The 26606-nt window shown below is 46.2% G+C and overlaps 1 protein-coding gene across 1 annotated transcript in view; it reads right to left on the reverse strand.

The window, feature by feature from the left end:
- The window catches only part of EIF2B3 (eukaryotic translation initiation factor 2B subunit gamma), a 1062507-nt gene that overhangs the window by 784055 nt on the left and 251846 nt on the right, over positions 1 to 26606 (reverse strand). The window contains exon 5 of the mRNA XM_069642355.1: positions 3705 to 3816. Within this exon, the coding sequence (XP_069498456.1) occupies positions 3705 to 3816 (112 nt within the window). The remainder of the gene's footprint in view (positions 1 to 3704; positions 3817 to 26606) is intronic.

A 26606-nucleotide genomic window follows, 5' to 3' on the forward strand; every position in this document is an offset into this window, starting at 1 on the left:
CCATTAGAGCTAAACATCACGTGAACAGTGTAGCTGGCATGAAAGGTTGTACACATGCATACCTGTTATCCAATATGTTATTTTACAGGGAGTAGTGACCTGTTTTATGATACAACATTGACAGGAAAGTCACTAACTGGAGCTCTGCTCTTATCTTGTTTTCTGGGTACAAGCGCCTGCTCTGTCAGTCTGTATCTTGCTATTTATCTAGTGTGGCATATCTGATCTAAAACATACCAACCAGTATAGAGAAGCCGTGCAAGACTAGGAGCCAATGGGCACATCTGGAGGCCTCTATGGTTGCACCAACTGACTCCAAGCTGGATCAAGGACAGAATCTTGGCCTTCAGAACTGTGAGAATTGTTAATTAGTCCCAGGCACAGCTCACTGCCAGAGTTTAATATTTCTTAGATTGCAGAACATCTGATGGTGTGCTTTAGAGGCTGGAAACCATGAGAGAAGTTTCTTGATGGGTAATGTGAGAGGAAAGTGAGCAGTCAATTAAAGTACACCAACAAACTTGTCTGCCGAGTCTCTAAAGAAGAATTAGAATGCCTTTCTGGCCTCAAACCTCAAATTGGGGCACCATAAATGCCAGCTATGTTGTCTGCTACCTCTGACTGTTTCAATATTTTGGGGGCTGAAATAAGTCAATATCCTCCAGAGTTTGGTCTGTATCACTTCACATGCCCCCTTACTTGCCAATTCACAACATCCCAATTGTGAGTATGAATTTAGGTTTTACTGAGCCACAACGGCTACATACTCATTGTCGATTGATTGTAGTTACATTTGAAATTGATAGAAGTGACTACTAGAGTAGGATGCTGAGCTATCTACTCAACTACTTTATTTCTAATAGTAGGTACTGTATATTGTTTGACTGTTCTATTTTTCATGTTCATATATTATCTGTACAAGAGAATAAATAAGTGATACACAAGCGAGTGAGCATTAGTGATCTGTTTAGAGTATAAAAGACAATATAGCAAGTGCAAACGAGTGTTGTTTAGTGATAAAACTATGTAGTGATGGCATATAATGTTTATCATACACACATTGGTAAGAAGTCTTTGGTACAAAGATGACCCAGATGGTAGACCCACGACAACATTGCTGTCCGATAGTAAGCCTGTCCGGTGCTCAGGGGTAGTAGTTTCTCTTGCACTAAAGCGCAGAGGCTCCCCTTTCTCCAGAGCCTTGCTTCAGGTACAGCACTTTTATCTGCCACAAAACCTGTCACAGCCGCTGGTGGGTATTTAAAACCGCTCTGGCCTGAAGGGAATGGTGTAAATCATGACCGGTCAAATCCAATCCATCTTCTCCAAATCTTTCTCCCCACTTCCACTGTGGGACTGTTGACTGTCCCTAGTCTTGCAGAGGCTGCTCCTCCTTTTCCTTTCTGGCTTATATCCCTTACATTTCTCTTCTTAAGCACATCAAACCTTTGCACGATCATTTGACGTGCCATCAGCCAATGCAATCTAGCTACTTTCCTGGAAGGTACAGTTTTTTAGCCCGCTGATAAATGTGGGTCTATGTCAAGATACATACTGGGGGGAAAATAAAAATATACAAACTTCTGTGGGAGCTGTAAGGAAGGCATGGCACTAAAGCAAGACAGACAAGTGATCACAGTTCAAGGCTGTAACTGTAAAATGGATGAGATAAACGCCTAATCTAAACCTAAATATAAGATGGGAGCAAGCTACAACCATCAAATAATAATAATACAGCCCTAATGGAGTCTAGTCAAATAAAAAGGGCCTATACGAAAAACCTATTGCCAATCCTTCCCACTATGCTACAAAATAGTGTGTGATAATGTTCACAAGAAAAGAAAGAAGTGTTCACAAAATGATTAGTCAGGATGTTATGGCTGGGGTCTCCCTTCCCCATGTTTTAAGCACAACGGGACTCTTGAGCACAACACACTCCGGCGTTTCTCTGGCACGAGCTTAGAGTTCCTTGTCTCTATATCAGGGCCTTCTGTGCCCAAGTCTCTTCTCATGCAAAGTCTCTTGCGTCAGAGGGCCTGATATGCCAAAAACAACAAAATAAAAGTTCCATCATTTAATCTTCACTCTTGGATCCCCTTCAGCCGGGCTCTGATCGTTTTCTCAGTCGTCAGCCTCCCTCAGTCGGGCTCAGACCAACCACTCACTGTGGACATCCCTCAGTCGGGTTCATACTGGTCGTCAAATATAGTTCACTTACCTTCTTCACAACGTGGGATTCACTTCCCTTAGCTTTTCTCTTGACGTCCCTCAGTGGGGTTCACTACCGCCTTGCTATCACAATCTCCTCATTTGTAACATTCAAAAGTCTCAATGTCTTTTTAAACAACCATCCAGTGGTCCCCCTCAACCAGGCTCAGACCTTTCAAAGCAACTGCCAAAACAGACTTCCAAAGGGGCATCACGTCTCGCTGGGTCACTCTGTTAGCCTATGGTAAGTGCAGGCTACACAAATCACAGTTTGCACGGCATTCCCCTCAGCCGGGCGCAAACGCCTGTTTCACAATTCCCTCAGTCGGGTTCACAATTTCACAATCATCAAAACTTCTGCAATTTGTCAAGGACTTTCGATTGTACAAGGGGTTTGGCTTGACCCTTGTATGACCACCTTGACAACGCGCGCACGCCTGTGGCCTCTTGATGCTTGTAGTTTCGATACTTTTGTAATTCCCCATTCTCTTTGCTCAGGAGAGGGGTACCAGCTAGAGACCTTCAAATGAGTGCCCATGTGGCCCCGGACCACTCTATCTCTGGTACCAAGTTGGTTCACAAAAAGACCTGTCTATTAATCTTCTTACTGTTGCCACTGCAACTTTGAACCTGACACAGTCCGGTCCATTACCAGGTTCTTCTGACTCACCGGCTGTGCTAACCTGTTGGCGTTTCTTTTGCCGCCGGAGTCAAGGGCAGTACCACGATGGCAACCGCGTCTCCCACCCTTGGCTATCGGTGCAGGGGGGTTCCATGTACCGCTGACATCCTTCACACCATTCGCCAGCTGCAATTCAAGGTCTTATGTTTCCTTTGTCAGAGGCCTTGCGGGTCTGGGTTGAAAAGGGCAAAGGCAACTCCTTCCTTGAGGTCCTTTCAGGTCTTGCCGCCTTTCTCCTCAGTTTGAACAACTGTCCTAGAATAGCTGCTTCCTCGCGCCTTTGGCTTTGCTCAAGAGTGTGCGCTCATGCTCTGCCTTTTATACCTATGGGGAAGGGAAAGTGCAATCAGGTGTGCGTTGTTGTCAGCAATTGCCTGACTCTGCCTGACCCTTGTGTTGAGAGATGTCAGGTAAATGTCTCTGGCATTAGGCCATTGTCGCTCATGGTGTGAAAAAGGGTTTGTGTTGGAAAGGGCAGGGGGGGAGGGTGTAGAGTTTCAAAGCGACTGTGCAGAATGGGAAAAAGGTGTCATAAGGAAGGGGATACTGCGTCTCACCCCACAGTGTCCCACTTTCACTCCCCGAAGACCCCTCATCCAGGTGATGCTCCCACACTGGTCCACCCCCAGGAACCGATCCCCGGGGACTAGCAGGTGAGACACCGAGCAGAAGAATATATTTAGGTAAAGCATGCAAAAATTGTGTATGTCGCAGCCACAAGCACATTGCCTGGTCAATGATCCTTTGCTTTTTCGTGATCTCTTAATGCCCCTCCCCAACCCCTCCTAATATCCTGCCTCTTCCCAGTGCTTACTTTTGTAAGATAGATTTCCTCATCACAAGCTCTTCTTCCATGTCTGCCTCATTGGACATATAGAGAAGCCGCTTTCCAGAATTGTCCACTCCAATAAAGTCCCGTTCTTCCACTAGAGAGAAGAAGAGAGATTCATGGTCAGATAGAGGTATCTCCCCATGCATGAGGGACATTGCTTTATTTTATAACATATTTCCCTTCTATACATTTCTATATCATCAGCCAGAACAATAAGCCAGACACCAATTGCAGGGTGTTGGGGGATCCAAAATTAATGATGTGTGGTGGAGAGACCTTGGAAGGAAAGACCTAAATATACATAGAAAACATCATAGTAAGAGTGTAAATAAAAGGTAGAAACACAGAAACTGTTGCCACTGTTGTGAGAAACCTAATCCACACACAACATATTTAGTGCACTCTCAGAATGCCTCCTCACCCTCTCGCTATCCAGGGACCAGAGTCGACCGTAATATCTCAGCAGTCCCCTACATCAAGCACAGGCACACACTTTAACAATCTGGCGACACTTCAGCCCATGTGATCCTAGTAAAAACCTTGCTCATTTGCAATGTGAAATAGGCGAAGAGAGAGTGTGGGTGCATAGTTATGCTCCGGGACACACAGAGTTGTCATAACTTAACCTTAACCTAGAGCCAGAAGTGGTCGAGCAATCATGGCGAACCTTATGGACGAGAGCGATGCAGACACGAATACAACACAGCAATGCATTCACTTTAATAAAGGGATGTTCAGACAGAGGTTATGCTCTGTCTCGCTCTCTCCCTCCCTCCCTCCCTCCCTCCCTCTGATGTGCAAGATATGTAGGAAGGTCAAACATGGCAAGGCAAGGAGTCCGTTTTGATGAGTTACTCAGAAGAAAAGCCAAAAAGAATAACCTCAGTATTTGATGGATTTAATTGCAGCTTATTGGACATCATCCAACTTTTGATTTTCAGTGCGCAGTTATGAATGCATTGAAGAGAGTCAAAAGAGTTGTTCACATGCAGGTAAATCTGCGTTTCATCCGCATATGAATGATAGTATAAATGTGTTTTTTTTGCAGGACTATTGGCAGGCTTTGCTGGTCCGGTTCATTGCTTGGCCGCTCTGTGCTGTGACGTGGCTGTTCTGTGCATCATACCTGGAACGGCATCTCTCTCTCTCGGCAGCCACATCACTGCAGTGATAGTGTCCCTACCGCGTTCAAGTTAGGTTCGGGCAGGTAACTGCTCTTGTTTCTCTTGGCTTTTATTCTCGCTTCTCCTCTCTGTGGTCTGTCGGTTTCCTCTCCAACTTCAAAACATGGAACGTTCACTCAAGCGCTCAACCCAAGTTCCAATACCGCCCTTAGGGCATCACAACATTCAATGCAGCAGCAATCAAGCAGAACAGACGAGCGCATCACAACAGCTTTCTCTTCTATGTGAATTCAGGTCTTAATTGAGACAACTCACAAATAGGTTATACGCGGTTCTGGAAAATGTGGCCCTCTGTACGGATTTGTGCGGACCGAGGCATGAAACCCGGAACATGGCAACTGTTGCAGCGTTTTCCATGGCGTTGGATCACCTTCGTCGGTATGCATCGAGCGTCATCACACCAGATGCGATGACATCATCCTGATAACATTACAACACCAAACATGGTAGGTGCTGATGCATGCTAGAATTCACACACAATGTAAGGAGAAACAGACGTGTGAATAGCATTCTGGTTGATGGGTTTCTGGATATTGACCAGGGTCTGCCTTTTTGGATTGCTTTGGATTCCCTCCTGTACTTTGCCTATGTGTTGTCCTGGATACTGGATTACCTTTTGGGTTACCTATTTTGTACTGTGATTGGTGCCTTTCTTGGAACCCCATCCTAGTTCTACCTATTGGAACTGTCTTGGGACTTCTAGGTTTCCCTGGTGCAGTTGGATCTTCCTTCTGTGACTTCTTCTGTGACTTACTGGGCCATCTGGTCTCTCCTGCCCCTTTTCCTTATGCTGGGTTCAGTTCTAGTCCAGATGGGGCATACATTATTTTCCTCCATTAGTTGTGGCTTCGTGCTGTGCGGGTCAGCTCCTTGCAGACTTGTTTTACTCTCTGCGTCTTATTCAAGCAAAGAAGTTGGTTGGCACCTTTGGCTATGCATTTCACCCCTACTAGACCATGGCCCTCCTTTAGGTTATTGTTAGGTTATTGTTGTGGGGCCTTAGTGATGTCAGTGTGTCTTCCTTCCTTTTGGTACAATCAGCTAACCCGGCAGAAAAAGTCAAATGTTTGTATTCAAATTTGTTGACGTTTTAGCAAATTAATAGATGGGGAGTGGGGTAAGGGAATATATTAGGGTAGGAGGAATGTTGGGTGGGTTACAGGGGGGATTCCCCCGCATTTCAAGTCAAAAACCTGAATTAAAGAAATTCAGCATTTTCTGCCCCAGTATTTTCCATTCAATCTTTCATGGACAACCAGGCTATCCATGGTGATTACTGATGTGCTCTGCTAACCCTACCTTTTCCTTTCTCTTTTAGACTTGGGAGAGAGCCAGGTGGCATTCCTCCCACTTGTCTTTTCATTCAAGCCCTCTGCATCTCTGTTCCATATCGTCCGACTTCTGAAGTACGTGACACCCTCACTCTCTGAGGTACGCAGATGCCATGACCATAAATGCAGGGCACACAATTTGCGCAAACCACCAGCCACTAAGGGCCCCAAGTCAAAGGGCGGCTCCAGCTGAAGCGGCTTCAAGATGTGTCTACAGGTGTCCGCAGGGGAAGCCAATGAAGCCAACAGACACCAACAAAAACTGTAAGTGTGGCGTGGGTGGGGTGTAGAGCAATTACTCTACTCCAGAAAGCCCCCGCCACTCTACCTTACCTTTCCATAATGTAGACTACCATAGACTTACACCATGCATACTTAGAGAGATTGTTACCACCAGCCCAAATCTATTCATGGCTGGACTGTAAATGTTGCCTTGCATTTACATACTAATATAATTGCCAATGTTAGCATGTGCCACACTTAGATGGAATTCTTAACTTTAGCCTGTGCCGCATCTGGATAAGATTATGAATGTTAGCATGTGCCACACTTAGATGGAATTCTTAACTTTGGCCTGCGCCGCATTTAGATAGGATTATGAATGTTAGCATGTGCCACACTTAGATGGAATTCTTAACGTTAGCCTGCGCCGCATCTAGATAGAAATGCGAATGTTAGCATGTGCCACACTTAGATGGAATTCTTAACTTTAGCCTGCGCCGCATCTAGATAGAAATGTGAATTTTAGCATGTGCCACACTTAGATGTAATCGTGATCACTAGCCTGCCTCACATCTAGATATGATATTGAAGATTAGCAAGTGCCACACTCAGATGGAATGGTGAACGATAGCAAGCATCACACCTAGACATAACTGCAAGGACAGCAATGCCAATTAAACAATCCACTAACAATTTCACCCCTCTGCATTCACCTCTCAAACTCTAACCAAAAACAACCACAAGCCTACTACACACAACAATCCGCACATCCTTCACTACACTGCAACAACAAAACAAACCACACAGACTCGCACAACAGCACACAACGACTTCCGACCGTAAAATACCCCAAGCCCAGCCTACAGACCCACCGGGCTGAGGCTGCCAACAGCACATCACTGCTCTCTTGCACTTTTCCAGCTTATTCCCACTAACTCATCTCCCCTTCCCTTTTTTCAGAGCCGCCAGAGCGCCAGGGGACCACTTTGGTGGTGATAGTGCGCGGTACAAATTTCCTTTAACATTAACATCGGCTACTGATATTTGACTTTTGGCGAATAATAAATTGTGTTCTGTGTATGTATAAAATTGAGGTGGCAAGTGACTTGTGGCTGGCTACTTGAAGTTTTACACCCATTCTTAACCCACTCACTCACTCTCCTGTATGACACAACCTAGCCTGTTTGACTGAGTCTGAAATTCATACTAGGGTTTGTGGCGAACCAGATGAAGGTCATTTTCAAGGAGTTTTATTAAAAATAAAAGGATCAAAATGCCTAACTTGCCCAATTGCTATGATGGAAGTTCTCTAACTAACAAAACAAAAGCTACGGTGGGATTTAAAGTCCAAGATAATGTTCTTCAGTCCTATCCAAATAACTGTCCCGACCACTTTAGAAAAAACATCCAACTAAAAGGGAAAAGGGAGGCTTTGTACAATAGCCTCACAGGGTGTCTGCCTGGCCCAATTTGTATTTGTTTTGTTCTTGGGTTTCAAAGATCCCTTTTACACAGTAGGATATTCTTCCCAGTCTTTGTATCAAGTTAGGGTTTTACTTTCTCCAGTTAACAAAGAAAAAACGGTATCTTATGTTGTATACAGTTCCAATCGTCCTGGATTTCTTATGAACAAATAAAAAAAAGAATACTTCCTCCTTCGAGCGGTTGGGTTTTCCCCAAAGTCCTGTGATCCTGATAAAGGTTATTTCTCAAAGTGGTTTCAGATAGGATGGCTGTCCACCTGGTTCTATCACAGCTCTGTACCTTCTGTTGCTTTCTCAGCCTTAATTCAAAGTGTCCACTTTTCTTTCTCAATCCTTCTCTCATAGGGTATTTGTACACTCTGATTTCTAAGGCTCCCCTAGCCTGGATAGCTTTCCCAGCTCGTATTCACAATCTCTTTATCTTTATCGTTCCCCCTTTGATAGGTTATGTGCTCATTCGGGTTTCTGAGGCTCCCGTAACCCGAATAGGGTTCCCAGCTTGTATTCTGTGATGGCATTGAATGAGGAGCCTGACCAAACGGTGGCATAGTGGTCGTTAAAGACTTCGCTTAAGTGAATAAACATTTATCTGTTAACTAGAGGTGGTTGCCTTACCTCAAACAAACTAAAAACTCAGCCAATCAGGAAGTCTGTGTAGTCCAAATTAAAAGTTCACCATCCTAGTCCCCAATCCCTATTCAACCCCTGCCACTTAAACATAAATCCTAATCTAAGAAAATAAGTTATTTCTAAAACCCAGGAGAATGACTCTTCTCCTGAGTGTGAGTTTCTCACTGTGCAGCCTTCTCAAGCTCAGGATATGTTCCAAGGTTCACAAACACAGGGAAAGTTTCCAAGTTCAAAAAGAAACAAAGTTCCACGATTTCCAGGTGGGGCTAGGAGAATGCCTCCCCTTCTCCTAGAGTGATCCCATTCTTGGTAAGCCTCTCACAGGCTGTCTCATCTTTACTTTCTTTAACAATTCTTGTAACTCCCTCCAAGGGTTTCTTCTGCTCTCTATTCTTTCTGTCCTGGTTAACTTGCCTCCACTGGGACGACGACTAGTTTCCCTGAATCCTCATGGATACTCCAGTGAAACACTCTTGTGGAAATGGCCAGGGAATTGCCTTACAACGTGCTCCACTACTGTCTCTTCTTCTACTACTTCTGCTTCACGACAGTGTAAAACTTCCCCGCCCCTCTCTCGGACTAATCCTTATTCCTGTTACCTTCTCTCAGGGAATGCTTCGCTGATTTTGCCAGGGGTTGCGGTTGTGTTTTTCTGCCTTCTACCTCTGCTTCTCTTCGTAGGCCCACTTGTCTTCGCAGCCAGCGACTACTGGTGGTCTCAGCGCAAGTTCCGGAGTTACAGGTCACGCCACCACTAGTTTTCCGTGCTCGCCATAAATTCGCCTCCGCCACAGGCCAGAGTAGGCGTCTCGGTGCAGTTCTCGTGCCACCAACGACAGGTCGCACTACCACCATCTCTCAATGTCTCTACTTCAGATGCGCCAGCTCCCAGCTAACTTGCAAGATGCAGACCAGGCATTGCACTGCTCATCTATGCTATACTGAAGTGCTGCTTCGCTGCAGTCTACCGAAGCCCAGTTTCAACCTTGCAGGTTCCTTGATGGCGTTATCGCTCACCGGGTTCTCCTTTCCGGATTCAGAACAAAGTCCTTCTTTGCTGTTTAGGATAAATAGCTGGGACTGACCCGCCGTAACGTCAGTTCGATTAACAACAATTGGTCACGCTCTCTTCCTACTCAAATGTAATGTACTCAAGCTTTTTGTCACTATACTCATTGTCTGACAGTTTACAGTAACACATGGTTTCAGATTGTAGCGGAGGGGAGTTAAAGGGGCCATGTCCCTGTTAGGTAAGATTTCTACAGAGCTGGTAAATCTTCCTTTCCTGGTTCAACCCCAGAACTTTTAGCTTTTCTAGTGGGATATTTTTCATTAATACCTCAGTGAGTGGGAACCTTTTTCCACACTCACTTAATCTTTAACTCTTTTTATGGGTGTCATTTTTATGACTCTCCATAGTGTCTTTTTTAAGTTATCATGTTTAACAACTTATTGCCAATAAGTGCCTGTTGTTGCTGGGTTGCCCTAGGGGCTCCCCTTTTAACTTTCTTGTGCTAACCTTGAGTAAACTACAGTTCCCAAGGGTAGAAAGGATCTTTGGATCCCTTTTACACTTTATTCTGTGAAACCAGCACACCCCACCTTATGTGGAGTGCTGAGGAGATACAATGTATCCCATTTCACATTAAAACTGTGACTATTCTGTTAGAGTGACAAGTTTACCTTAAATGGCTGGTGGCAATGATACATTTTACTAATTTGGTGCACCTTTACCGCGGGCTGTGATCACAGCTGCAGTAAAGGCACCTAAGGGTGCTAATTTGACCAAAATGTCCCCGTCTTCTTTTTCTGCCATTTTAGTGTTTCTTGTCGTTTCTTGATCCTTCCCCTGACATCCAGGGATGGAAATTCCTTTGTGCAAGTTTTGTCTTCGGTGGGAGTCCCCTGGATACCCCGCCCAGGCTCCAGTCAGTCTGTAAGCACAGGAAGTGGGGGAGGAGTCCAAAACTTCCCAATCCTTTGTCTTACGCCAAATCCCAGTGGGGGGCTGGTTATCCTGATAGGACAACCAGACGCCCCTTTCTTGTAAAATGCGGGGAGAGAATGCAGAGGTTGTGCTGTAGTTCCTGATAAATACTGGAAACCTGGAAGCTGAAGTCATGTCGACCACTGGAACAGAAAGCCGAAGAGGATGACCAAGGAAAAGCGGTGGAGATGATTTCCAGCGACTGGAGAGCCTGCCGTTTAACCAGAGCCTTCTGCAGCCCTCCCTTCCAATCGACCTCGGGACTCTGAAAACGACGACCCAAACCCAGAGCCTAGTGAGACCCACCAGACTCAAGAAGACCTGCATTTTGAGCCATCCCATGGGCTGCTGCGACCTTGCGTTCTTCCAATACCCCAATACCCTGGGACCTCCAGCCACTGCGCGGTGCACGGTCTTCCGAATCTCGCTGAAACCTCGTGGGCATCTTGGTGTATCTCCAGAGACACAAATCGAGTCCAAAAGGTCCCCTCACAAGAGTGCTGGACCTTTGTAACGACAAGAATTCAATAGTGATATTCTGTCTTCTTCTGTGCTCCTTGAAAAGGTGCAAAATCTGCAGAACCACATTCAGCCGCAAGGGAAATCTTGCTTAGAGCCTTCTTCATCGATCCCTGCTGCAAAGTCCCTTCTTAGGTCTTGTGTTCAGTCTCCAGGACAAGGAATCTACTGACCGGGTTTTGGCTGCAGTCCCTGAAGTTCTCCTGCTGCAATCTCTTCTTCATTGCTGAGGTACTGTGTTGGCTTGGGTATATACTTACCTTAAGCCTTTTGGGATTTCTGTGTAGTCCTGAGGTGTTTTCTGTGATTGGGAGGTCCCTCATCCAGTGCACCCAGTCACACTGCTAGAATCCTGCTGGGGTGTGTTCTGTGAAGCCCCCGGACCCTCTTCTAACTCTAAAAGTAAATTACTCACCTGTTTGCCCAGTTCTCCTAAGGAACTCTGACTTTTGCTATTAAAGAACTTATTCTAACACTGCCTGTTGGTCACTAGTCCTAGTGACCCCCTTCTGCCACTGAGAACACTCATGCTTGTGGGATGTTTTTACCCATGCATCCGAGCCCTACCACAAAACCTGTGCCTTACTGGCATTGAAAACATCATGATGGCCAGAACTTCCCAGAAAATGCACAGGGAAATGCATGAAGAATAGGCTGCCACCCATTTTTGCCTATGTTGTGGGCACAGAAGGGCACTGCCTAAAATCACCATTGGGCTACACACAGTAGCCTGAAACCATTGCAAAAGGGGCAATGCTGATTGCCAAAAGCAACCCATAACTATTGGGAATTCATTTTCTTCAGGTCAAATATGGCTAAATTATGGGCACAAAAATATTTTACCGCAGAACCACACCAGTGCCATGTGCTGAACCTGGATAATATACTACCATGTAAAATCTCTTGTTTGAAATGCATGAATTCAGCACTGATCCAAAAAAAAATGCATGCAGTACCCGCTTCGGACTCAAGGCTGCGCTAGCGGTTTAAACTCTGACAGGAGAACTGCTACTTCAGAAGCTAATCAGCCTTCTGTGACAATTGGGACTTCAAAAGACTGTGGGTTAATTAGTAATCTAACCACCTGCTGTTCCCAGAGACAATCTGATTTGATTAACAGGCTAAAAGGCTGGGAAACCTTCTCACCTCAGAAAGCCCAGGATATCACATGGTCATGCTAACCAAATGCAAAGTGGCCCCCTGGTCTGTTGACCTCAGCTTGCTGGAGCCCACACAAAAGACCTTTTCCCTTGAATAGGATATGGTGATTTTGACTGTTTACTGTCAACAAAGATCTGCCAGCCAGGAGAGACATGTGATCACTGTCATCCCCAAACTTTGGGGGCGGACTCAAACACTGCAGTACTTTGAATTGAAAGCAAATATATATTTTACAGAAACGCTGATAACCCTTGGTAACCAGATGACAGAAATGTGAAATTTGGGGATCCTTAAAATGAAAACTTTGCCCACAATTCAAGCCCAAACTCCAATTTGTGTGATGTTCTGGGGCAAAACCCCGCTATTTATTGATACTACAGACTCTGTGTTTAAGCTAGAGACATGGGAATTTACTGGAGTATGTATGGACAGGCCATGTATATGTGTATAATTTTTAATGAAAAACCAATGTTGCATAACCCACTAAAATCGAAAATAAGTTGCCATTTCTTTACCCAAGCTCCTAGAAACGCCAGAGTCGGAACAGTGCCTACCTCATGTGATATATGATGTGTGTAGGTGATGTAAAAACAACTGTGTAGTTGGGAAATATGTATTTGGATCAAATATAGATTTGTGTGTAAAGATGACAGGGGAGGGCCCTCTGGCCATAAAATCTACCTCATCACTCTGACTCACAACTCAGTTCCCCCAATCAATGGAGAAAGGAAAGCGTGGCCAATGACAAGTAGAGAGGGGCGGGTTTAGTTATGACCAACGCACACACCCACTTTCCAAAACACATAAAAAGAGACTGCTGGGACAGGTAGACACATTCCATTCCATTTGCTGCGGAGCATGCTGACCGACGACTTCACATCCAGAGATCCAACACTTAGACTTCCAAGCTAAACAGAGATTACAGAACTTTGAACCAAGAAGGCCCACTGCAAGCAAAAGTATTTGTCAGCAGGCCTCAAAATCATTTGCAAACTATTCCACAGCCGGGCGAGCTGTCTGAATTCTTTTGCCAAGAACTCTTGCCAGTACCCAGAAAGCAATGTTACATCCAGAATCCACTGTATCCGGACCGGAAAGCAGAGCAGTAGCCAGAACCAGAGGCCGCTGAATCCAGAGAGGCTAGACCAGCAGAGCAGAGCTGACCCAGATCGCTGCGCGCAGAGACCGTCCGTGGCGAGCGAACCGCAGCCAATCCTGACCCGATCCGTGGCGAGGTCCAGTCCTTTCAAAGCTAGGAGTGAGTACTTAGATCAGATTGTGACAGAAATAAGCTCTTAGTTAAAATAATTTAATCCAACTATTTTAATCTGATTAGAACTGTCTCCTAGAAATCGTGTCTCCTGTCCTTTTCAAAGCTGTCACCTGTCAATTTGAGTTACTTTAAATCCGAAAAACGACCTTTACAAAATCGTTCATATCTCTGGAACCGTTTGTCCTAGGAACTTGGTTTTAACTTTCCTCTGAAAGCTCAGTATCTCAGCTTTCCAACGAGCCTAGCTACTCCTTATACTTTTGCCATAATCACGATTCACGCACTTGTGAATTTTGCCGCGATTTGGCCTGATTTCTTTACCTGTAAAAAGATAGCAGCTTTTTGCTTTCCTTTGCTAAAAATTTGTTTGCCTCTTAATAACCATCCCTGAATCATTGCTAAAGTGAGCCTGAGCTCATCCCAAGTATCTCTCACTCACCCTGAACCTCCTAAAGGGAATTAAAAGCATTTTCAGCATATTTCTCACTTCATTGCCACCACATTCAAAGCACGTGGGCCTGTGTTTTAAAACTCATACCTGTTTTCTCTAAGCTTGCTGGGGTGGGAATTGAATTTCGTATTGTATTTGATTGCATTCCTGAGAACTGTGTGTGTACTGCATTTTCATTCAACATTGCATCCATTTGAAACCATAAAAGTATTTTCGCTGCCTTATCCATCCTACACCAACTCCTCATTGATTATAAAGAAGTGTGCTAGTGTCAGATTACCCATTGTTGATTAACATTATATTTATAAGGGCGATATCGATTATTAATTTATTATAAAAGCGTGGTATCTATATTTTGTTTTATTCTCAAATAAACCTTTTAAACTTGCAAAACAGAACTACTTCTTGGCTCAGTGGGGTCAGGGAGATTCTAAGAGAGGGGTGTTATATAGGGGTAGTCATCCAGAACTCATGAACTGGACATAAAGATATATCAATAAGGGTTTCCATTCAGTATCCCAGACTAGGCATTGACTTAGCTGTAGTGTTGAATTGAATCCTCTTACATGCTCCAAGAATAAGGGAAATACTTTGAAGGGATTGGGACGTCTGCCCAGAAAAGAAATCAAGTTTTTTACTTACTTGTAAAGAGTTGCTTGGTAACTGTAATTGTAAGAGTGAACAGTTACAAAAGTTCTTACTGATCTTGAATGTGTAATGCACTATTCTCAAAAGTATGGTTAATATTTTCTTCCTTAGCCACTATTTTGCCAGTCTAATAGAAAGTAGATGTGAAGGTATACTCTCCTGTGATTAGGTTGTGCCTCTTTACAAAAGTAATGTGTTGGTTTCACCAGGTTAGTCCTGTTAGGATAACTGTATGAGTGTCCCCCAACTGGGTCTTGCTTCCCCTGACTTGCTGCTAGCCTGCCCTTAATAAGTCTACATTAGGTTGTTGCCTACCTAGAATAACTATTCAGTAAAGAGTGACATTGAGTTTTACTTTCCCCTTCATTGTGAAGTTAAAGTATGTGGGTTTTACTTACCTTGTGTTAGCTGTGTGCCATCCAAAACAAGTTACCAGAGTTATTGCTTACCTCAATCTGGGGTTCCTTGATTTCAAAAGCATCTGTAATTGTATATTACTTCCTTAGGTTTTACTCACCTGGTATAACTGTGTGTTATGACAAAAGTTGACTGTTTATGTGATTTGTTCCAAGAGTCACTGTACAACTGGAAGGGCCTACAGTCCTTGTATTACTGAATGTAATCTAACAGTAACCATTGGTCTTTTACTCCCAAAAGAATAAAAGTGACCTATACTAAATGTGTATAAAAAGGTTTTGACTTCTCTAGAACTACTGTTAGGTGTTCCAAATAAGGTTTATACTTGGGTCTGTGTGCTTTAAAGTGTAGTGTTGTGTTTTTATACTGTAATTTCTTATAATGTTTCAGTACTTACTTACCTCTAGATTTAGCTGGGTTTACCTGTATTTAAATAAATCCTTTATTTTTACAATACATAGTGGTTCAGTGTTTCTTTGGATCATTTGTATTACAATTTCACTTATACTGTGTCTACTGCCCCCTCTCCCTCCTAAGATAAGCCTGGCTGCTCTGTCTACGGTACCATATACTCAGGTGATACAGCCTTATACTAAGAGTGGAGTCTTGTACTGCCTCAGTTGAATAGTTTTGCTAAACCCTTAGTTGTACTTCAGAAAAACTGTCCTAACAGTCCCGGACTTGCGTCCTTATCGAAAGGAGGAAAGTACCTCCCCATGAGGTCCTCCCACAGGTTACCAACCACCCTTAAGGCGACTATTGGGTAGCAGCCGTACCTCCATAGCCTCATGGAAAGGGGCACCCCTCTGGGGAGAAGTGAAGCTTTCTGGAGGGTCATCTCAATTCACGAACTTCGTATTGTTATCAATCCCTCTTTCCTAGATTATTTGTACTTTCGTGTTTCTCAGGCTCCCATAACCTGGTTAGCTTTCACAGCCTTTATTGGCAATATTCGTGCCTTGTAATGGTAGGCTCTCTATCGGGTTTATCAGGCTCCCGTAACCTCGTTGAAATTCGTAGACTTCACTCAATGTGCCCTGTGAGACGGGCATGAGAGAGACAGTCTCAAAGATATTAGTTCAAAAACCTTTATTTACTAAAGAACCTGGTTTGGTGTAATGCCTAACTGGCCCAACACTAAAGGGATGGTTCCCTTAACTGATGTTTCTATGGGCAGTCGAAGTCTGGAAGCCAAAAAAGAAAATGTGTAGGTCTAAACCTATGCTTGCCCTCACTATTTGACAAAAATGTGTTAGGTAGCCTTTCAAAAGCAAAAAGTGATGTTTCAACAAAAATAGGAAATCAGGATTGGTTTCAAGTGGTCTTCTCACCAGGTGTTGGTTGGTCAGCTTCAAAATAAAGAATTCAATCAAAAAGGATTGTTCATAGGACCTTCTCCGTAGTTCAAATAATGTCAATGTCTTTAATGCATCAGGGTTCCCTTCCCCAAACTCCAATTTCTTCAGTAGCACAAAATAATCAAGATTCCCCTTCGATAGATCACTCAGGATTCCCTATACTAAGCTTAGGCCTCATCCAATTTCAAAACACAGCTCCTAGGCCTCTCAGGGTCCCCTTCTGCAAGTGCAGGCCCCTCTTGAGTTTCAAAACACCAGTTCAGTTTGTCAGGATGTACCTATCTTTCATGTATGGTTCTTTCAAAGGGGTAGCATCAAAGACTTTCAGAATTCCAGGTCCTTTACTCCTCCTAAGCGCGATCACCCTGAGCTTCAACCCCTCTCTTATTCCCCACTCTTCCTGCTCTTAACCCTTTGCCTTGAGGGTCTTTCTGTACCCCTTCATGTTTTCTTGACATCGTTCTCGTGCCCACAGGCGCCTTTCTTTCCTTCTCGTGCACACTTGCACCTTCCTCTCCTTCTTGTGCCCATTAGCACCTTCTTTACCTTTCCATGTTTTAAGGAAGGCATGGTATCAACAGTAAGACAGACACAAGTGACCACAGTTCAAGGGTGTTTATTGAACTTCAAAAAGGGTTTGAAAAAAATGCATATCTAATCCTAAATCTACAGATGGGAGCCAGCTACGACCATCAAATAATAATAACACAGTCCTCGTAGTGTCTTGTCAAATTAAAAGGGCCTATACTAATAAACCTATTGCCAATCCTTACCTCTAAATACAAATAGTGTGATAAACTATGTTACAAAAAAGAAAGTGTCACAAAATGATATGTCAGGATGTTCAGGCCGTTGGTCTCCCTTCACCATGTTTTCAGCACGGAACAAGGCCGTACACTCAAGCTTAGCACAGTCTCTGGCTTATTTAACATGATACAGTTCAATCATTAACATCAGGGTCTTCTGTGTCAAAGTCTCTTTGCCCTTCAAAGTCTCTTCATTCAGAGGGCGTGATGCAACAAGCAAACAATAAGTTCTTTTCTTTCAGATTTTCACAAATACTCAATTTCTTAGGCGATTCACTATTCACCTCGGATCCCCCTCAGCCGGGTTCAGATCCTACAACACAATGTTTGTCGAATATTCTCATGTATCCAATTTCTCATAGGAAATTAATTTGCAGGTGACTTTCGTTTTCCTCCGGATCCCCCTCCATCGGAATAAGATTCCTTTTAACACAATGTTCATAACTTTGCACAAACTTGCTTTAAGTAAAAACCTTTAGCTGATCTCCTCAGCCAGGCTCGGGCCAACCTCATACAATTTCAACAACTATCGAAGACTTTCGAATGTGCACAGGGATTTTGCTTGACTTGTTGCAGTACCACTTCGATTTCACAATTCTTTATCACTCTCAACATTTGCCACCTTTCAGCTGGATACGTAACAGACTTTCGAATGAGCACCCACGTTGTGCCGGACCACTCTGTCTACGGTATTGTATCTTGGCTTCAAAGTTCAATCACTCATCCGCTGATTAATTGTGTTTGCGTTGCTTGCCACATACTCTTCATACAATGTTAGGTTCCACTATTCAAAGTTGCCGCTTGCAACCTTAGCTTCAACACAGACCGGTCTGGTATCAATCTCCCCAACTCACCGAATGTGCGGTCTTCACTGATGCTTCTTGGTTGTAGGAGCCAAGGACAGTACAACAGCGGCAAACTATTCTCCTTGCCTTGACTATCGACGCGGGAGACCCCGAGGTACCTCCAACACACAATGCAGGGTTCGTCAGCCTTGATTCCTTTTTTTAAATTTTTATTTTTATTGTTAGTGGTTTACAAACAACACACATGTAAGAGCGAAAAAATAGCAACAATGTACACAAGGACATACTATATCAACTACAAGAATATTGGATCAATAAATGGGGTGTTAGTCGGTTATGAGATATCACAACAACCAAGAACCTCATTTAGGGGTCAGGGGGAGCCGTCCTCTGATGTGCTCTCCTCCCGACTGTTGAGGTAACTGGTGAAGGCAGTCCATATGTTCCTCTGAGTATGTTGAGCCATTTCTGGGAGGTCGGGGGAGAGGGGTTCTTTCAGTTTTGCAATATACATTTCTTAGCCATAATGCAGCTTATATTTAGGAATTTAGCCATGCGTCTACTTTCATCAGTATTCCACACCCCGAACAATACCCCCAGAAGATTAGGATCAATTTCAGTGACAGTGATAGCAGCTAGTGTCCTCAGGATCTCATCCCAGAAGCCTCCCAATTTCTGACAGGTCCATAACATGTGTAAATGGTCTGCGTTCTCTGCTCTGCAACGGACACAAGAATGTACGGTGGTATGGGCAAATTTAGAGATTTTGAGTGGGGTGTAATACAGCCTGTTCAGTAGTTTGTTTTGAATAGCTCGGTAACGGAAATTGAGGGACATTTTCTTAGTGTGCAAGCACATCTTCTCCCATAGTTGGTCAGTGACCTCAAGGTCTAATTCGTTCGCCCATTCAGTGCGTGCTTTGGAAGGCTGAGCTGGGTTACCTGCCAGCAGCATTTTATATTAAGAGGAGACAACGCCACGGGCGCCGCTCGAATCGGCAATGTATGCAATCTCCGGGGTGTCAGCAGGTTCGTCTAGGAAAGGTGGGCCATCTGGTGCGGAATGCCGCACGAAGCCTGTAGTATTGAAACATTTCTAGTGCGTACCCAGAGTGCCCCGGTCTCCCATGTCCGTGGGTCAATGAACCTACCATCAGGATAGAAGTCTGTAAGTGCTTGATAGCCTAGCGTCACCCAATGTTGAGCCAGGGCCGTGTCATATGTAGGCTCCAGCCTGGGAAATCCCCACACAGGGAGCCATTTAAAGTAGGGTTGGGATTCAGGGGTCGCATTTAGCAGTCGGTCCCAGGCACGCAAGGTAGTTCCAACTGGGTCTAGGGTGGGAATCGGGTACATAATGTTGGTGCAATATGAGGGTCATTATGTTAACTCCAGCTGCAGCAAGGGTTTCCAGCTTGACATGTGGGCGGGTTAGAGAGCTGGCGTACCAGTAAGTGGCGTATTGGGCCTGCGCAGCCACCCAATACAGTGTTAGATCAGGGGCTGTGAATCCCCCCTCTCATATGGAAGCGCCATATCTGACCATTTCTTACGCACATCGCCCGAGTGCCATAGGAACTGTGCACATAATTTATGTAGTCTAGTGAAGTATTTCCCCCCCGGGCCAGATGGGTATATTGCTAAATATGTATAGCAACTTAGGGAGCAACACCATCTTAACGAGGGAGAGCTTCCCAGCGAGTGACAATGGGAGGGAGCGCCATCGTGTCATTTTCGACTAATTGTGCTGCGGCCATGTAGTTGTCTGTCAGTAGAGCGGTCCTGGATAGCGACATCTGGATTCCCAAATACCTAATTCCATCAGGGGACCAGCGAAGTGGGAATTCAGTGGCATGTTGTTGAGTGGTGCTGGTAAGAGGAAGGGCCTCGGACTTGGAGTAGTTGATTGTGAATCCCGAGTAGGTGCCTACACATGTAACGTCTCGCAATACCGGATCAAGATGGATGTTAGGATACCTGATATATAACAATACATCGTCTGCGTATAGGAATATCATCTCGGGGGTGTCCTTCAATCGTATACTTCTATGTGAATGGCGCGCTCTGATGTTGACTGCCATTGGTTCTATCACTAGCGCAAAGAGGATCGGGGAGAATGGACAGCCTTGTCGGGTGCCTCTAAAGAGTGTGAATAGCGTAGATGTCAGTGAATTGACCCGGACCCTTGCCACTGGAGCTGTGTAGAGTAATTTAATGTATCCAATCATGTTGGGGCCTATGCCTATTGTTTCTAATACCAGCCACATGTATTTCCACAAGACCATATTGAATGCTTTTTGAGCATCGAGTGTGACTGCAATTGCACTGGTGTCCTGGTCAATTCTGGTCATGACATTGAAGGGCCGCTGGATGTTGTGGGAAGTAGATCTCCCTGGCAAAAAGCCCTCTTGGTCTTCGTGTATCAAGTACATCATAATCGGGAGGAAACGATTCGGTATCACCTTAACAAAGATCTTAGTGTCTATGTTCATGAGGGAGAGAGGCCTGTACGAGCTGCATACATCGCCGGGTTTACCGAGCTTAAGCAGCACCGTTATAGCAGCTTTGCGCAGGGAGGGAAGGAGGACAGACAGCTGAAGTGACTAATTCCAGACCTCTAATAGTTTGGGGGCAAGAATGGCAATGTGTTCTTGAAAGAATTGAGATGTGAGCATGTCAGGGCCCGGCGCCCATTACCTTTGGGGAGGTCTGAGATAGCTCTGACTATATCGTCCAGGAGGATCGGGGAGTCTAATTGGTCCCTGGCCGAGGAGGAGATACATGTCGTGGGGATCTGATCAAGCAGATCACTCATCTGTTGTTCACTGTATTCCGGGGGTAAGGGATATAGGTTCATGTGGAATTCAGTGAAAGTGTCTAATATTTGCTGGTCTGACCATTGTGGGACGCCTTCACCATCCTTGACTGAAGCAACCTGAGCCTGGCCCCATTCACTTTTTGTTAGGTTAGCAAGTGTCTTCCAGGGTCTTTCGCCCTCCCCATATTTCCGTGCAGCAAGTGGGCAGCTAAGGTAGCAAACTTCTCTCGTGGCGTGTATGTCAAATGTCTTCAGTTCCTCGCTAATCAGTGCGAGTTTGGCGGGGACGGCTGCTGACAAGCAGTCCTTTTTCAATTCTCGCAGCTTGGATTCAGAACGACTTAGGTCCTTCCTTATCGTTTTCAGTATACCTGCCTCCCTTGATATGGACATCCCCCTAAAGTATGCTTTGAAGGCATCCCATCGGACACCTGCGTTGGTGGCTTAGAGGGTATTGCATTCAAAAAAAGGTCTTGATATCCGCTAGTATGTCCGCCTTGAATACAATGTCCAGGAGGGCAGCAGACTTGAAGCATCATGTGCTAAAAGTCGGCACAGGCGTTCCCAGTTCCACTGATAAGGTAATTGGGGCATGGTCAGAGAGTGTGCGAGTGAGTATCTGCGCCCCATCAATCCTACCCATCACATCGCTGGATACCAAGAACAGGTGAATTCTGGAGGCGCTATCGTGAACAAAGGAGTAGTACATATGTTCATGTAATTGAGGATGGAGGACCCTCCAAGCATCTCGGATGTCAAGTGTTGCGCTGTGCGTGTGTAATCTGTGTGCCGCACGTGACAGAGACCTGGGCGCAGTGCCCGTCCTATCTAAGCTGGTGTCTATTAACAAGTTCATGTCATCTCCCCAGATGATCTGTATCCCCACATAGCCCAAAAGTATAGAAGCAACAGTGTCCACAAACTCTGGGGTGTCTATATTGGGCCCATAGGTGTTCACAAGGAGGTATTCCCTTTTTACCAGCGTACAGTGTAGGACCACATACCTGCCGTCAGGATCTATAGAACTCTTCTGGAGTGTGAATTTAATAGATTTGTGTATCAGTGTCAACACGCCTCTGGCTTGAGTTGAGTAAGACGTGTAGTATCTGTTAGGTCCCCATGATGGTGCGATGCTCACTGCCAGATGACCCAGTGAGTGCGTTTCTTACAGCATAAGTATTTTAATACCGTGTCTATGGGCATAGGCCATGATTTTGCGGGCCTTGGTGTAGTTACTTAATCCCCGGACATTCCAGGACGTTATAGTAGTAGGCATTTCAGTGTTCTAGGGTACATCCCAGCTCACCCGTCCCAGCGTGTACTTGTGGTCTGGACCATTGTCATTGAGATGCCCTGACATAACGTGTGATGCCGATCTACCTCTGCCATTTCCAATATAGTTCCCAAAAACAGTGCCTCCCCCTCCCTCGCCGTGCTATCCCAGCTGCCGGCGTCCCATCCCTCCCCCTTCCCACAAATCGCGGTAAACCGCAAAAACCAGGTGGTAGTGGGCCAATCCCAACGTGGACCAACCACAGTCGTAGCCCAACGGGGGCTCACACCAAACAAGTTCTCCAACATTGTCATTGCAACTGCAGTGGGGTGCGCTTTTGCCGTGTTGCCAACTAAGAACATAAAGGAAGTAATAAAGTACCGGACGGTACATAGAATCAGCTGCAAGGGTCATTATGATACAGTTTTGCCACACAGGTGCAGGCGAGGCAATAGAGAGGATTGATGTGGCTGTGATCCCAAACCAACAATTTGGATTTGCACAGAAAACCCAACCTACATCATTGTACAGGAGTGGAGGTTAGTATCGCCTCATAGCTGGTATGGTAGTTCCCGGGGAATTCTCACATTGACCTGGGCAGCATGGCAAGCACGATCTTGGAGGGCACCATGCATGCACGGGAAAGTGCGGACGTGTCAGATGCTGCCATTTGCCCAAAGGCTCAAGGATTCGAGTTGTCAGGTCATTAGGGAGGTCCGGAGTAAATAAAGTGTAGCTCAGTCATTGTCCATGTGGCCTTCAGCAGGATTATGGAGTGGAAATTGTGCCTCTATGAACTTCACTGCCTCCTCAGGAACCGTGAAAAAGTAAAGTGTCCCTTTAAAGGTGAACTTCAGCCGTGCAGGGAACAGTATTGCATATGGGATATTGCGTTCCTGCAGCAACTTCTTTACCCCAAGGAACTGGCGCCTTTCCTGTTGTACTCCCACCGAGAAGTCGGAGAAAATCCTGATTGTTTGGGAACCAAGTCGTAGTTCCTCTTTCTCCCTTGATAGGCAGAGAATAATGTCTCCGTCTCTATAGTTGAGTATTTTCGTGATGACAGGGGTCATACAAGTTCAGAGTGCCGGCATGGAGTAAATGTATGCACAGGAGTGTGGTCACTGTGCTGGGGACCATGGGTATTGGCAGCGGTTTCTGCCCGAAACAGTGACAGGTACCCCGTGAGGCCAAAGGGCCTATCTTAGATGAGCCTAGGCTCCAGTATCGGCCCGGGCCCCCGGCACCCACCTTTCAGCCTGTAGGGCGGTTGTGCCCGTGTCCTCACTGAGGCTCGCCACTAGTCCAGGGTGGCGGGCAAGCCCAGCCGCGGCACCGCTCCAGCCCAGTCCCAGCAAGGCAGCCGCGTGCGACAGCCAGCTCAGGAGGCGCCGGAGTCTTCTGCGCGGCCTCTCCCCGATGTGTTCCTTAGGCCTCCACTGTGAGGCTGGAGCAGCACCAGAGGCCCCAGAAGGAGCCACAGAGCAGCCGGGAGCAGCACAGCCAGTGTCGAGGCGTCGCTGGGCAAAGGGGGCCTCTAACTCCGCAGCCCCTCCCACATCGGCTCCATGCCCCGGTGGACACAGGACACCAGAGACACGGGCCAGCAGAAGCAGAGGGTGGGTAACCAGGGGAGCCAGCGCTCCGGAAGATGGATCATGGCTCCAGCCACAGACAGAACAGTAGTCTGAAAGCCACTACCTCTGCAGGGCAAGCCCAGTCGCAGCGGCCGGCAGCCGTGTCTCAACCCACGCTGGCCCAACTGTCAGCTGGGCCGCACCCAGGGCCAAAGTCCAGATGGTCGCGGTGCGGGCCCAAAGCACTGATTTCCATTCAAATTGGGGACAAATGTTCGACAGGATGTCAGCAATCTGCCGTGATAGTGATGGCAGTGAAGATGCAATGAATATGCCGATATCTTCGGATAGATGTTGGCAGGTCACGGAGCTCAAACGCTAGGCGGCCATTTCTTAGGCTGCTCAACAGTGCCCCGCCCTTCAGCTCTGATTCCTGGTCTTACGTTTCCCATTCTCGAAGGTTCCTGAAAGTAACGGCCTTTCATTGAAAAGGTCCAGGGATCTTCCCTCCTTGCAAGCCTCTTCGGTTTTGCCGTCTTTTGGCTGGTATTAAACTGCCATCTTGGAACTGCTCAGAGTGTGCTTTCGTGCTCCGCCTTTTATCCGTGTGGGGAACAGTGATGGAAGTCAGGTGTGTGTAATGGTTGGCGATTGCCTGACCATTGTATTGGGACATGTCAGGTATAAGGCTCGGATGTTAGTCCATTTTCTCTCACAGTGAGTCTGTGAGAAAGTGTTCATGTTGGGAACGGCGTGGGGGGTTGAGTTCCTAAGTATCCTACCTGGTAGGATGGGGTAAAGGTGTTACAGGGAAGGGGATACTGCATCTCTCCGTCCGGTGTCCCACTTCCACTCCCTGAGGACCCCCTCAACCAGGTGATCGCCCGCACTGGTCAACCCCCAGGAACTGGATCCAAAAGCGATGGCCGTGTACTGGCCACCTGATAAATCCCTGGGGACTAGTGGGTGAGACATCTTCTGGTTTCTCACAGTACCCACTGGCACCATTTCCAGCTATCCTGTGCACACGGCACACTTTCCCCTCTGCCAGGTCGCTTACACCTTTCTCTCTCATTTCGGGTCGATCCGGTCTTCTTTATTGCTTTCACTTCGCACCCCTTGCACGCTCTGCTTTTCTTTCTCTTACTTTTTCGTGATCTTATTTTCCAATCTATATTGCTTTACTAGTTTTCTTCATCTTTTCAGCACTGTGCAGCTTTATGCATTCTTTTCACCTGCTCCGCTTCAGTCATCCGCATACTACCGAGTCTCTCTCTCTCTCTCTCTCTCTCTCTCTCTCTCTCTCTCTCTCTCTCTCTCTCTCTCTCTCTCTCTCTCTCTCTCTCTCTCTCTCTCTCTCTCTCTCTCTCTCTCTCTCTCTCTCTCTCTCTCTCTCTCTCTCTCTCTCTCTCTCTCTCTCTCTCTCTCTCTCTCTCTCTCTCTCTCTCTCTCTCTCTCTCTCTCTCTCTCTCTCTCTCTCTCTCTCTCTCTCTCTCTCTCTCTCTCTCTCTCTCTCTCCTCCCCACCCCCACCCCCCCTCCCTCTGTGTGTAGACTCTAGAGACTCTCTTGAGCAGCAGCGCATTGACAAGTGGTCCCTTTTAGTCGTGCAGGCCTGAGGTCAGGGTCTCACCACCTGCCCCTCCGACACCCTTGGGGTGGCACAGGTCCCAAGGGAACGAGCAATGTTCTGACCGCCAACAACAGCCTGCAGGGTGCTTTGCTCCGGCTCACTGGAGAAACGGCTTCCTAGCCATGGTGCAGCCTGTCACAAACACTGGGCCAGCGTCTAGGCACGCCATTCTCCTGTGGGCCATAGATCCGGCTGCTCTCTGCACCTTGGCTTCTCTGGTCCAAACAACGTCCCCGGCTCGTTCTTTTACCTGTGTAAAACCACACCTTTTATAGTTGGAAAACAGTCAAGTTGAGTAAGGTGTGAGTGATAATTAGTGAATGCCTAACTCTGCCTGACTATCAACAGGACAACTTTTTCTTTCTACAGACGTTTTCCTTTACACTTCCCATGTTATTCCTATGAGAAATGTTCACTACTCCCGGTTGCCTCTTCCTCGTCTGAGTATTTGTTGGAAATGGGGAGGGGGGGGATGGAATGGGATTGGAAATACCCCATGATAGCGGAGGGAAAGGGTTTTGAGGTGGAATGGGAAAAGGGGGAAATACTGTGTCTCACCCTCAGATGTTCTCATCCCAATCCCCTGTGACCCTCCACTCAGGTGATCCTCCCTTGCTTGTGCACCCACAGGGTCGGGATCCAAAAGCAATGGCCCTCCCTGGCCACCTAAATAGATGATCCCGGGGGAGTAGGTGGGAAAACACGGTCAGGTTTCTCACAGCCCGTACCTCTCAGCGGCACACTCTCCGTGGGGTTTTTCGGGCTCCCATAACCCGCTCAGCTTTCCCAGCAGCTATTTATCTCCTTAGATCCAGTCCGTGTACAGAGCTCGAAGACCTGGGCCCCCACTAAGTATCTGGTCTCGGTATTCGTTACCGCCCTCATGCCCACCACCACTCGCTCGTGGTCATGCCAACAGATGAGACTAACACGTTACTTACCCCATGTAACGTTCTTTCGATTGGATGTTCCTCCCACATATTCCTCATCTTTGATATATCTCTCCAGCTTTGCTGCTTCGGAATAACAATTCTCAACAGAGGGCGCTGTAAGCGGTGTCATCATGTCGATGTCCCTCGGGGGCCTCGGTCGATCGTAGACATCAGCATAAATAGTGCATGTAGCGCCCTTTGGCTTCATTCTGTTTTTCTTTCCCCTTTTTAGAGGAATTACCAGACGTACCCAAGACCGTAGGCTCTCAGAAAGCGCAGAGTGTTATACACGTAAATTGTACGGCGGGTAGGCTGGGAGGGGCAATGGGGAATATGTGGGAGGAACATCCAATCGAAAGGGGTAAGCAACTTGTTT

Source organism: Ambystoma mexicanum, chromosome 1q, assembly GCF_040938575.1.
Source record: "Ambystoma mexicanum isolate Mex_15411 chromosome 1q, UKY_AmexF1_1, whole genome shotgun sequence".
Lineage (NCBI taxonomy): Eukaryota > Metazoa > Chordata > Amphibia > Caudata > Ambystomatidae > Ambystoma > Ambystoma mexicanum.